At 40.8% G+C, this 14635-nt stretch overlaps 1 protein-coding gene across 5 annotated transcripts in view; it reads right to left on the reverse strand.

Annotated features, from left to right (window-relative positions):
- Positions 1-14229, reverse strand: part of abr (ABR activator of RhoGEF and GTPase) — a 233895-nt gene extending 219666 nt beyond the window's left edge. For 4 of the 5 annotated variants that reach the window (XM_029700420.1, XM_029700422.1, XM_029700423.1 and 1 more), the window contains exons 1-2: positions 13161-14229; positions 2069-2137 (exon numbers count right to left, since the gene is read on the reverse strand). In XM_029700420.1, coding sequence (XP_029556280.1) covers positions 2069-2137; positions 13161-14094 — 1003 coding nt within the window. In that variant the 5' untranslated portion in view covers positions 14095-14229. The remainder of the gene's footprint in view (positions 1-2068; positions 2138-13160) is intronic. The other variant, XM_029700424.1, reaches the window with a different exon arrangement.
- Between the last annotated feature and the right edge of the window lie 406 nt (positions 14230-14635).

The raw sequence follows: 14635 nt of genomic DNA on the forward strand, positions 1-14635 counted from the left end.
TGGTACAATTTTGTGAAACTCATGAGACAATACAGAACATTACCATAATAAAGGACTACATTACCATAACCCTGTTTATACAAGTGTCTCAGTTGTGAGGCTTGCATCTAATTGTTGTATAAAATGAATAGGTAAAGATTAAACTATTTGTGAAATGATGTAATGTGACTTTAAACTGTTTAATGAAGGAAACTCCAATTCCCTTTGGAGTTTAACTAAATCATAGGCCCGCCCCATGAGCACAGTCATTGATCTGGTGTCGTGGGACAGCCACTTTCTGCTCTTCCGAATACAACCCCCACCTTGGGAATTTATCTTCAGACCATGCTTCTCTCAATTACGAGAGGGCTAAGGTTTGAGTAGAGACGAAGCTTACATCAATTACAAAAGGGCTTGGTTTTGAGCCCATTGCTGAATTCTTAACCATACCACGTGGTTAAACTCAGATTATCGAACCGACAGAATAAGAACAAATCTTTGATACTAATTACTAGTCTGCAGCTAGGAATTCGCTATCATTGAACGCGAAGACCGACAACCGCCGAAACATTATTCTATAACATTGCTGAATGTTAAGCTGAACTATCCATTCTAACCATGGCAGAGAGAAAGAGAGGGTGGACAAACTCTCCAACAGAAACAAACTTTCCAACAGAGATCACGACGACACACTGAGCGTAAATATATATATTGATTGCAATTATTCCCGAATGAGTGAGCGTTCATGTGCAAAGGATTAGCAATTCAATTGTTATAATTATCAACTTTGTGGTGTCTTATCTCAGTCGACCCCCACTTCCCTTTTGTCCACCAAGCCGCGATACCGGTTTATCCCACTAGGGAAACTCTGCTATCATTTCCTTGTAACTATATCTACTGTTTGTTTATGCATTTCTGTGATTATTTAGTTAATAAATCAATTATTTAAGACAATTGATGTCTGGATGACTCATAGTGAAGACTGGGTTCGTACAGATAACCAACAATTTACGACGTTTGGAATGAGACTAACGTGAGGTAAAGAATAATTCATTAATTAGAAGACTAATTGATCAGATATTAAAATATCTGAAAGTTATATTAGGAAAATTATAACTTTGTAATCTGAATATTTTCCTTGGTGCCCCGACTTCCTAGTTAATTACATCTACCTGATTAGTTAACCCAGTAATAATAATTACAGAGAATTGATTTGATAAACTAAAAATAAGTCTTCAGTTTAATGATGCCAAAGACAAAACCTACAGAAATACAGTGCACGTGTAGGCTAAGGGCAATTCCATGGTAACAGAGTGTTAAGGAGACCCAGATTTTTCACTTTAAAACCTGTCAAACTGAAATCAATGATTGCAAAGTTAAACAAACCACACATCTCCATGCACAAGGACTACTTTTAACAATTTCCTCAGAAAATTTGCAGACGTGGTTTGTGCTGCTTGTGCCGTCATTCTGTTACCAAACTTTGCATCTGCACTGTTCTTCAAATAAATTAGTTTTTGCCAAATTTTCAGTGGAAATTGTTGAGGGTGCACTATGCAGAAATAGCTCCGCCATTTCCTGGCGGAGCTAGGAATTTCAGTTTATGTGAAAAATCAAGCAAGTATAGTGTAGAGAATCATTGTAAAATCTAAACCGCTGTAACATATTTTCCATAACCAAAAATATTATTTTCAGCTGGTGTACAAAACCGAAAGTAAAAGACGCAAGAACTAAACTTAAACACAGGAAGCATAGAAATAGCGCACATAGAACAAATTGACCGCTTCATAGACATGATTTCAACGAGATCTATAACTAAGATCTACGTGAATTTTGTCAGGTCACCCCAAAAAGTTACATAATGCAGCTTTATAAGTTGTCCTTGTGCAGAGAGTTGTAAGGCTTATATAAATTGTTTATCTTCGCAATGTATTGTATGCATTGTTTTGCAATCATTGGTTTTTGTTTGGCATACATTTTAAAGTAAAAAAAAAAATAGTCTTAGCATCACTCTGTTACAGAGGAATTGCCCCTAAGTATACTAAAATATTCCATGGGTGGGCAGGCACGCACGCTGGCACGCACGCACCTGAGTTAGAGCTGGCTGTTTTGTGAGCAGACAGGCAGAGCAGGATGGGCCTCGACAGGCCCTGCATTTCTGAGAGGAGGGAGACGTGGAAAAGGAGGGGAAAAATACAGTTTGTCTTATGAACATGATATAAAAGGAATCTCCAGCAACGTAACAAACACAGGTTTGTTCACTCTTCCAAAGGAACACGTGTGAGAAGTACAGCAGCCATGTTGTTCAGTTTAACCCAGTTCTAATAGCATTAGGCTAACCAAAACAGAATGCCTTGTCAGTTGTTTGGTAGATAGAGTAGAAATACACTACCGTTCAAACGTTTGGGGTCAATTAGAAATGTCCTTGTTTTTCAAAGAAAAGCACATTTTTGTCCATTTAAAATAACATCAAATTGATCAGAAATACTATGTAGACATTGTTAACCTGTTAGGGCTAGGGGGCAGTATTTGCACGGCCGGATAAAAAACGTACCCGATTTAATCTGGTTACTACTCCTGCCCAGTAACTAGAATATGCATATAATTATTGGCTTTGGATAGAAAACACCCTAAAGTTTCTAAAACTGTTTGAATGGTGTCTGTGAGTATAACATAACTCATTTGGCAGGCCAAAACCTGAGAAGATTCTGTACAGGAAGTGGCCTGTCTGACCATTTCTTGCCCTCCTTGATCATCTCTAACAAAAACAGGGGATCTCTGGCATGACGTGACACTTCCTACGGCTCCCATAGGCTCTCAGAACCCGGGAAAAAGCTGAATGACGTAATTCAAGGCCCAGGCTGAAACACACTAGCGCGTTTGGCAAGTGCTCTATCAGAGGGCCATCAGACTGAGGCTCGTGCATGAGGGGATAGCATGCTTTTACTTTCACTCTTTGTAATAAAAAAGCGATTTCCCGGTCAGAATATTATCGCTTTTTTACGAGAAAAATGGCATAAAAATTGATTTTAAACAGCGGTTGACATGCTTCGAAGTACGGTAATGGAATATTTAGACATTTTTTGTCACGAAATGCGTCGTGCTCGTCACCCTTATTTACCCTTTCGGATAGTGTCTTGAACGCACGAACAAAACGCCGCTATTTGGATATAACAATGGATTATTTGGGACCAAACCAACATTTGTTATTGAAGTAGAAGTCCTGGGAGTGCATTCTGACGAAGACAGCAAAGGTAATAACATTTTTCTTATAGTAAATCTGACTTTGGTGAGTGCTAAACTTGCTGGGTGTCTAAATAGCTAGCCCTGTGATGCCGGGCTATCTACTTAGAATATTGCAAAATGTGCTTTCACCGAAAAGCTATTTTAAAATCGGACATATCGAGTGCATAGAGGAGTTCTGTATCTATAATTCTTAAAATAGCTGTTATGTTTTTTGTGAACGTTTATCGTGAGTAATTTAGTAAATTCACCGGAAGTGTTCGGTGGGAATGCTAGTCACATGCTAGTCACCCGCTAATGTAAAAAGCTGGTTTTTGATATAAATATGAACTTGATTGAACAGACATGCATGTATTGTATAACATAATGTCCTAAGATTGTCATCTGATGAAGATCATCAAAGGTTAGTGCTGCATTTAGCTGTCTTCTGGGTTTTTGTGACATTATTATGCTAGCTTGAAAAATGGGTGTCTGATTATTTCTGGCTGGGTACTCTGCTGACATAATCGAATGTTTTGCTTTCGTTGTAAAGCCTTTTTGAAATTGGACAGTGTGGTTAGATTAACGAGAGTCTTGTCTTTAAAATGCTGTAAAATAGTCATATGTTTGAGAAATTGAAGTAATAGCATTTCTAAGGTATTTGAATAACACGCCACGGGATTCAACTGGCTGTTGAGTAGGTGGGACGCAAGCGCAAGCGTCCCACCTAGCCCAGAGAGGTTACTGTTGTAAATGACTATTGTAGCTGGAAACGGCAGATTTTTAATGGAATATCTACATAGGCCCATTATTAGCAACCATCACTCCGGTGTTCCAATGGCATGTTGTGTTAGCAAATCAAAGTTGATCATTTTAAAAAGGCTAATTGATCATTAGAAAACCCTTTTCCAATTATGTTAGCACAGCTGAAAACTGTTGTCTGATTAAAGAAGCAATAAAACTGGCCTTCATCAGCATTTGTGGGTTATTACATGCGAGAAATTGCCAAGAAACTGAAGATCTTGTACAACGCTGTGTACTGCTCCCTTCACCGAACAGCGCAAACTGGCTCTAACCAGAATAGAAAGAGTGGGAAGCCCCAGTGCGCAACTGAGCAAGAGGACAAGTACATTAGTGTGTAGTTTGAGAAACAGACGCCTCACAAGTCTGCAACTGGCAGCATCATTAAATCGAACCTGAAAATCACAAGTCTCAACGGCAACAGTGAAGAGGCGACTCCGGGATGCTGGCCTTCTAGGCAGAGTTCTTCTGTCCAGTGTTCGTGTTCTTTTGCCCATCTTAATCTTGTATTTTTATTGGCCAGTCTGAGCTATGGCTTTTTCTTTACAACTCTGCCTAGAAGGCCAGCATCCCAGGTTCATCTGCCTCACCTAAAGCCCATTCTTGTGGGAAGCTGCTATAGACCAAGTGCTAAAAGTCAGTATCTGGATAATGTGTGAAATAATGTTTGATAATGTATGTGATATCAAAAGAGAAGTATATTTTCTGGGTGATTTAAATATTGACTGGCTCTCATCAAGCTGCCCACTCAAGAAAAAGCTTCAAACTGTAACCAGTGCCTGCAACCTGGTTCAGGACGTCAGTCAACCTACCAGGCTATTTACAAACAGCACAGGAATGAAATCATCGACATGTCTTGATCACATCTTTACTAATGCTGCAGAAATCTGCTCTAAAGCAGTATCCAAATCCATAGGATGTAGTGATCACAAGATAATACATAATATAGTGTATAAGAGGTCATACAACAAGTTTTGAGGTGATTCATATGTTGATGTAAAGAATATTTGCTGGTCTATGGTGTGTAAATGAGGAGCAACCAGATGCTACACTTGACATTTATGAAATTGCTTATTCCAGTTACTAATAAGCACGCACCCATTAACTTCTGGGATATGTGGGACGCTAGCGTCCCACCTCGACAACAGTCAGTGATATTGCAGGGCGCCAAATTCAAACAACAGAAATCTCATAATTAAAATTCCTCAAACATACAAGTATTATACACCATTTTAGAGATAAACTTCTTGTTAATCCAACCACAGTGTCCGATTTCAAAAAGGCTTTACGGCAAAAGCAAAATCATGCTATTATCTGAGGACAGCACCCCAAACAAACAAACAAACAGAATTCAACCCGCCAGGCACATCACAAGAGTCAGAAATGACATAATACATGCATTCCCTTTGAAGGTCTTCTGTTGGCACTCCAATGTGTCCCATAACCATCACAAATGGTCCTTTTGTTCGATTAATTCCGTCATTATATATCCAAAATGTCCATTTATTTGGCGCGTTTCATCCAGAAAAACACCGGTTCCAACTCGCGCCACATGACTACAAATTATCTCATAAGTTACCTGTAATCTTTGTGCAAACATTTCAAACAACTTTCCTAAAACAACTTTAGGTATTTTTTAACCTCTCTAGGGTTGGCGGGACGAAATCGTCCCACCTACGTAACAGCCAGTGGAATCCTGTGGCGCGTTATTCAAATACCTTAGAAATGCTATTACTTCAATTTCTCAAACATATGACTATTTTACAGCATTTTAAAGACAAGACTCTCGTTAATCTAACCACACTGTCCGATTTAAAAAAGGCTTTACAACGAAAGCAAAACATTAGATTATGTCAGCAGAGTACCCAGCCAGAAATAATCAGACACCCATTTTTCAAGCAAGCATATAATGTCACAAAAACCCAGAAGACAGCTAAATGCAGCACTAACCTTTGATGATCTTCATCAGATGACAATCTTAGGACATTATGTTATACAATACATGCATGTTTTGTTCAATCAAGTTCATATTTATATCAAAAACCAGCTTTTTACATTAGCATGTGACGTTCAGAACTAGCATACCCCCCGCAAACTTCCGGTGAATTTACTAACAATTTACTAAATTACTCACGATAAACGTTTACAAAAAGCATAACAATTATTTTAAGAATTATAGATACAGAACTCCTCTATGCACTCGATATGTCCGATTTTAAAATAGCTTTTTGGTGAAAGCACATTTTGCAATATTCTAAGTAGATAGCCCGGCATCACAGGGCTAGCTATTTAGACACCCAGCAAGTTTAGCACTCACCAAAGTCAGATTTACTATAAGAAAAATATTATTACCTTTGCTGTTCTTCGTCAGAATGCACTCCCAGGACTTCTACTTCAATAACAAATGTTGGTTTGGTCCCAAATAATCCATAGTTATGTTCAAATATCCTCTGTTTTGTTTGTGCATTCAAGACACTATCTGAATGGTAAAGAAGGGTGACGAGCACGACGCATTTCGTGACAAAAAAATTCTAAATATTCCATTACCGTACTTCGAAGCATGTCAACCGCTGTTTAAAATCAATTTTTATGCCATTTTTCTCGTAAAAAAGCGATAATATGCCGACCGGCAAAGCCTGTTTACATTCAACGAGAGAGAAAGTAAAAGCATGGGATCCCCTCGTGCACGAGCCTTAGTCTGATGGCCCTCTGATCGGCCACTATCCAAACGCGCTAATGTGTTTCAGCCTGGGGCTGGAATCACATCATTCAGCTTTTTCCCGCCTTCTGAGAGCCTATGGGAGCCGTAGGAAGTGTCACGTTACAGCAAAGATCCTCAGTCTTCAATAAACAGAGGCAAGAAGCTCAAGGAATGGTCAGAGAGGGTACTTCCTGTTTGGAATCTTCTCAGGTTTTTGCCTGCCATATGAGTTCTGTTATACTCACAGACACCATTCAAACAGTTTTAGAAACTTTAGGGTGTTTTCTATCCAAAGCCAATAATTATATGCATATTCTAGTTACTCGGTAGGAGTAGTAACCAGATTAAATCGGGTACGTTTTTTATCCGGCCGTGTAAATACTGCCCCCTAGCCCTAACAGGTTAACGTAAATAATCGTTAAAATTTAAGACGGGATAAACTGCGTTCAATACCAGAGGAAAACAATGTGGAGCGTGCTTTCTGGTCACGTGCCTCTATCAAAACAGTACACTTCCCTCGAGCATCGTTCTGAACAGCCGTACTTCTTCATTACACAAAGGAAAAACGTCAACCAATTTCTAAAGACTTAACATCCAGTGGAAGCGATAGGAACTGCAAGCAACTGCCTTAGAAATCTAGGTTCCCAAAGAAAACCCATCGAAAAGAGACTGACCTCAAAAACAAAATCCTGGTTGGTTTGTCCTCGGGGTTTCGCCTGCCAAATAAGTTCTGTTATACTCACAGACATCATTCAAACATCATTCAAATCATTGAATTCCATAAAGTCAGTGTGGAAGAGGTGAGGAAATGATTGATGTCGATCAACAATGACAATCCACCAGGGTCTGACATTCTGGATGGAAAATTACTGAGGATAATAGTGGATGATGTTGCCACTCCTATTTGCCAGATCTTCAATTTCAGCTTACTAGAAAGTGTGTGCCCTCAGGCCTGGAGGGAAGCTAAAGTCATTCCGCTACCCAAGAATAGTAAAGCCGACCAAACAGCCTGTTACCAACCCTTAGTACACTTCTGGGGAAAATTGTGTTTGACCAGATACAATGCTATTTCACAGTAAACAAATTGACAGACTTTCAGCACGCTTATAGGCAAGGACACTCAACAAGCAGAGCACTTACACAAATGACTGATGATTGGCTGAGAGAAATGTATGATAAAAAGATTGTGGTGTGTCTTGTTAGACTTCAGTGCAGCTTTTGACATTATCATAGTCTGCTGCTGGAAACACTTGTGTTATGGCTTTACACCCACTGCTATAATGTGGATAAAGAGTTACTTGTCTAACAGAACACAGAGGGTGTTCTTTAATGGAAGCCTCAAACAATCCAGGTAGAATCAGGAATTCCCCAGGGTCTCTGTTTAGGCTCCTTGATTTTGTATATCTTTACTAACAACATGCCACTGGCTTTGAGTAAGGCCAGTGTGTCTATGTATGCGGATGACTCAACACTGTACACGTCAGCTACTACAGCGACAAATGACAACACTTATAGAGCTGCAGTTAGTTTCGGAATGGGTAGCAAGGAATAAGTTCATCCTAAAAATTGCCTTGGCAGCAGCTAATGGGGAGCCATAATAGATACAAATACAAAACATTATTGCACCATGACATACAGTGCATTCGGAAAGCATTCAGACCCCTTCACTTTTTGCACATTTTGTTACGTTACAGCCTTATAATAAAATGTATTAAATACATTTTGTTCCTCAATCCACACAATACCCCATAATAACTAAGCGAAAACAGGTTTTTAGAAATGTTTGCAAATGTATTAAAAATATAAAACTGAAATACCTTATTTACATAAGTATTCAGACCCTTTGCTATAAGACTCGAAACTGAGCTCGTTTCTACAATTTGATTGGAGTCCACCTGTGGTAAATTCAAGTGATTGGACATGATTTGGAAAGGCACACACCTGTCTATATAAAGGACCCACAGTTGACAACGGATGTCAGAGCAAAAACCAAGCCATGAGGTCGAAGGAATTGTCCGTAGAGCTCCGAGAGAGGATTGTGTCGAGGCACAGATCTGGGGAAGGGTACCAAAACATTTCTGCAGCATTGAAGGTCCCCAAGAACACAGTGGCCTCCATCATTCTTAAAATTTGAAGAAGTTTGGAACCACATAGACACTTCCTTGAGCTGGCCACTCGGCCAAACTGAACAATCGGGGGAGAAGGGCCTTGGACAGGGAGGTGACCAAGAACTCAATGGTCACTCTGACAGAGCGCCAGAGTTCCTCTGTGGAGATGAGAGAACCTTCCAAAAGGACAACAACCCTAAACACACAGGCAAGACAAAGCAGGAGAGGCTTCGGGACAAGTCTCTAAATGTCCTTGAGTGGCACAGCCTGAGCCCAGACTTTAACCCGATCGAACACCTCTGGAGAGGCCTAAAAATATCTGTGCAGCGACACTCCCCATCCAACCTGACAGAGCTTGAGAGGATCTGCAGAGAAGGACGTAAGAAACTCCAAATACAGGTGTGCCAACCTTGTAGCGTCATACCCAAGAAGACTGTAATCACTGCCAAAGGGTGCTTCAACAAATTATTGAGTAAAAGGTCTGAATACTTATAGTAGCAGTCAAAAGTTTGGACACACCGACTCATTCAAGGGGGTTTCTTTATTTTTACTATTTTCTACATTGTAGAATAATAGTGAAGGCATCAAAACTATGAAATAACACATATGGAATCATGTAGTAATCAAAAAAGTGTTAAAACAAATCAAAATCAATTTTAGATTCTTCAAAGTAGCCACCCTTTGTCTTGATGACAGATTTGCACACTCTTGGCATTCTCTCAAGCAGCTTCATGAGGTAGTCACCTGGAATGCATTTCAATTAAAAGGTGTGCATTGTTAAAAATGTAATTGTGGAATTCCTTTCCTTCTTAATGCGTTTGAGACAATCAGTTGTGTTTTGACAAGGAAGGGGGGGTATACAGAAGATAACTCTATTTGGTAAAAGACCAAGTCCGTATTATGGCAAGAACAGCGCAAATAAGCAAAGAGAAACAGTCCATCCGGAACATTTCAAGAACGTTGAATGTTTCTTCAAGTGCAGTCGCAAAAACTATCAAACACTATGATGAAACTGGCTCTCATGAGGACCGCCACAGGAAAGGAAGACCCAGAGTTACCTCTGCTGCAGAGGAGAAGTTCATTCGAGTTATCAGCCTCAGGAATCTGCAATTATCTGCACCTCAGATTGCAGCCCAAACCTTTTTTAGTACTACATGATTCCATGTGTGTTATTTCATAGTTTTGATGCCTTCTAAAATATAGAAAATAGTCAAAATAATGAAAAATCCTTGAATAAGTAGGTGTCCAAACTTTTGACTGGTACTGTGTGTAAATGTGATATTTTTTATAATTTTGCATATTTTTATAAAAACCTGTTTTTGACTTGTCATTATGGGGGGTAGTGTGTAGATTAATGACGGGAAAAAATGTCATCAATTTTAGAATAATGCTGTAACAAAAATGTGGAAAAGGTCCAGGGTTCTGACAACTTTCCGAATGCACTGCAAGTGCCTTTGAACGGGGTATGGTAGTAAGTGCCAGGCACACCAGTTTGAGTGTCAAGAAATGTTGGATTTTTCACGCGCAATAGTTTCCTGTGTGTATCAAGAATGGTCCACCACCCAAAGGACATCCAGCCAACTTGACAACTGTGGGAAACATTGAAGTCAACATGGGCCAACATCCCTGTGGAACACTTTCGACATCTTGTAGAGTCCATGCCCCGACGAATTGAGGCGGTTCTGAGGATGTTCTGAAAGTGTTCCTAATGTTTTGTACACTCAAGATGCAGTACAAATTTGAAAACACTCATCTCTAACTGGCCAACCTTTATGCCTTCTTTTGGGAACACATTCAGTCTTTCACTTAGTGTACACAAAGACAGGCCTTGTGAGGTAACCTGCTCTCAGAATGACTCATTTGTAATTTTCTTTTAGAACTGTTTCCTGCTGAGCACACTCAACAACACAACTGACTCCAACAGCTCATTGAATGAAAAGGTCTGCATCTGACACATTCCGAGCCATTTACCACCAACTGACATACCACAGAGAATATTGGGGGGCTGGCGACCACATTTAAAATAGCCAATAGCGGGACATAATGATGACTTACTCTGTGGGACATTGTAACATACATGAATAAAAACATTTGTCAGAACCCCCACTGTTGAGTTTTGGCCACATGAGTTAAATGTCCTAAAATGTCTGTTTTTGGTGTAAGAGTAACGTTATACTATGCCATTATATTTTGGTTATGATATGTAAAATACTAATTAATCATTGTGATCTTCCAAGACATTGATTCAGCTATGATCTAACTTCACTAAATGAGCAACATTGTAAGAAGTGGCGGAGTTAAGCTCCGTGCACTCCGGACTGAACCAAAGCAGACCTACCCAACTCTTCTTGCCTCTGCAAAATTTGACTAGGCAGAAACGAGAGACCACGTGTGGCCTTTTTATAAAACTCTGGTAATATTTGGCCAAGGAAACATTTATGGTTGATCTCAGGGAATGTAAAATGTTAAGTAGAAGCAAATATGTTGAATGAACAACTAATAAGCATGGAGAGCCTCAAGTTTGACGAAATGACCTCATATCTTTCAGTCTAACGGGCTGACCACACCGCTCGCGTCGCATGCGCGAGCGTTGCAAAATACATTTAGAAATCTATATTATTCAATAATTGCACCCACACTGCTCCCGCACGTCAACGAGCATCTGCGTTGCCATGGGCTAAAATTGAAGTCAGTTCTATTTGTGACGCAGATCGTGCTGCAAGTCCTGCCTCTCCCATCTCCTCATTGGTTTATAGAAGCAGGTACCCACGTGCCATCTCATTGGTTATACACACGTGGGTGACTGAAAGACGAACAAGGTCAGTGGCGGTAATGCACCTAATTTATGGAAGTTGCCAATCGCAATATCAAGTCAAGAGAAGAAAAGGCCTGGAAGGAGGAGAAATGACTAGAAACGATTCAGTTTACCGTTTTATGTGTGAATTAATTGGTGGAGTAGAGGACCTTGTGCATTTCAGGTAAAATAACAACTCAATGTTTATATCCCAGGACAAATTAGCTAGCAACAGCAAGCTAGCTAAACAGGACAAATTAGCTAGCAAGTGCAAGCAAGCAAGCAAGCTAGCTAAATTGCCATACATGTTTAATGCTTTTCGACCTGTCCCCAAATTAATATAATTGGTTCAGAGTTTGTTTTGATATTTTAACCTGCGTGTCATGATTGCGTTTGGTGTGGGGGGACATAATACAGTTATGCACGATGACGCACGCGCGCAGCCGGTTTGGGTTTCATGTCATACTTACTTACTTTTGTAAACCATCATCAGAACACCACATTTCACTGCACCTAACATTTCAATTTTTTTTAAACATGCTTTTTGTAAGTAGTTAGACCTATTGTCCTCTTCAAGTTTAGCTGGAGCAAAGATTATGGATATACTGACAAGATACATGTCTCTCCTCCCTAACAATGTAGCCCTCGCTACAGATAACACAGGCCTAGTAATGGCCCGCTGCACTACTTTTGTGAAAAAAGTAAATGTTCTAACAAATATATTTTTGCCCTCGCTACAGACCGCTATATCGGTTGTAACAATTCCCTCAGCACCCCGACTTCCAGAGGCTAAGTGCTGATGTTGTCTGAGTGTCACAGGCATTTAGACTGTCATCGCTATGCGTAATCGATGTGAAATGGCTAGTTAGTTAGCGGTGGTGCGCGCTAATAGCGTTTCAATCAGTGACCTCACTCGCTCTGAGACTTGAAGTAGGGTTTCCCCTTGCGTTGCAAGGGCCGCGGCTTTTGTGGCGCGATGGGTAACGATGCTTCGTGGGTGTCAGTTGTTGATGTGTGCAAGGGTCCCTGGTTCGAGCCCGGGTTGGGCTGTTACATATGGCACTAGGTCATTAGTGTTAAGAGGAAGCTCTGCTCTCTCCACTGTCCCTAATGAGCCACTCATCCATTTCAAGTCCCACTCCTACATATTTCCCTAAATACATGAACAGAACTATATAGATACATATGACACAGACGACAGCAGAGTGATGTGTCACAAAATGAGTGACAGATGTTTCCAGGACCTTTTCCTTCCTCTCACCTAGTCATGTGTGAACTGTAAAACAGCTTCGATGTAGAATATGATTTTACCTGCCATTGTGGAACCTGATGGAAAGTATTTAACACCTTTTTCAACACTACACAGCCACGATCTCTTTCTCTTACAATGTTGCTGCCATACAGTGCAATACATCGACAGCATTCTCTCATCATTGTCTTATTGGTGCCCATGGCATTAAACAATGACTTTACAAATAGCTCTTTCCGGGTTTACATGTATGATAAAGGGCTGTGTAAACCTCAACTGATGTGGCCAAACAAATAGATATCTTACCTGAAGAGGAGTCTTCATGGTCGGAGCTCAAGTTGCCATCACTACGTCTGTCTGGAGTGCTGCGCCCGGACCCACCGGTACGGGATGCCCTGAAGGGCGCAGGAATGCAGGAAGGAGACAACCTCCCATCATCACTGGAGTCGAAGTCCCTGCTGTGGCGCAAAGGGCGCAGGGAGTCCTGGTGGGTGTTCGACCTCTGGCTATCTCTGACGGTCGTTTTGGGGGTCACCAGGTTGCCCTTTAAGAAATTCTCATTGAGCTCCGCATCCTCGTATTCGTGGTCACTGGCCTCTATGCTGTTGCTGTCGGTCACGGAATTCAATTTCCCTATGCGGCCGATGCAGTTTCCATCCGCTTGAGAGAGCTCTGGTGAGATCGTATTCACATGTTTCTGGAAGCTGGACTTGCGCGGGGGCGCGGGGGGTATAGGTTTACCTGTCCTGCTACTGATCCTGATCGGCGGCTCTGGTTTGGTGCCTTTGCTGCCTGGCGTCTGCAGTTTCATGCTTCCATTCCCAAGAACTTTCATACTTTCCCTATCTAGCTTTTCGTTTGTCCTCAGCGATTTTCTTTCCGTTTCTGTCCTTGATAATAAAGGTTCAATATTCAAGTTGTCTTTACCGTCTTCCCACATCACCTTGTCATAACTTTTCTTCTGTCGAGCAATGGTGGTCTGGAAATATATCACCTTGAATTTCTCCTCCAACAGCGCCTGCTGCAGCGTTTTGAGATTCGATTTACATTTCTCCAGCTCTGTCTCGACATCTTCCACCGAGGTTAAATCCATTTTAGGTGCTTCTCCGTCAGGAAATTCATTCTTCCAATGTTTTTCGAATTCATCTTGCTCCCACATTATCTCCCCTGCGAAGATCAGCGATTCGATGAAATCACCCTTGAGGAAATTATACTGTTTATATTGTTGTTTCTGTCGCATGTGGAACCTTTTCCCCTGCAAAAAATCCTACAAACTCATTCCAAACTTGACACTGCGTCGTACTGGTGCACTACACACACTTGTTACATCTCCCACGCAAGCATATGATGGAACAGTGTTCCTTTCCCCAGATAAAAAAACTTGGGGCTTCCGGTATTCAGATAGGTTGTGACGTAAATCAATTAAATGCAACAGTCAAAGTGATGTTGTTGGGCGTTCCTTTTTGGAGTGAGGGGATTCGATCTGGCCAGAGTTAACCCACAAAAGTGACGCAGCCTAGGCTAGTTTAAGCGCGTGGAGTAATGAGTAGGAATCGGTGTTTTTATTTTTGTTATTTAACGAGGGAAGTTTTCCAGCTATGTATGGTGTTGTCACATGCAAAAGTGATTGCTTTTGATAAAAACGCGTTACCCGTCTTCCCAATTAAAATTATTTCGAAAATTCGAACATTTATTTTATGGAAAAGAGATGTTATGTTTCTGGATGTTGCACCATGCTGCCTTGTTGACAACATCACCGAGCAGAGCAGAATATTCGTTTT

The sequence above is a fragment of the Salmo trutta genome, chromosome 19 (assembly GCF_901001165.1).
Source record: "Salmo trutta chromosome 19, fSalTru1.1, whole genome shotgun sequence".
Lineage (NCBI taxonomy): Eukaryota > Metazoa > Chordata > Actinopteri > Salmoniformes > Salmonidae > Salmo > Salmo trutta.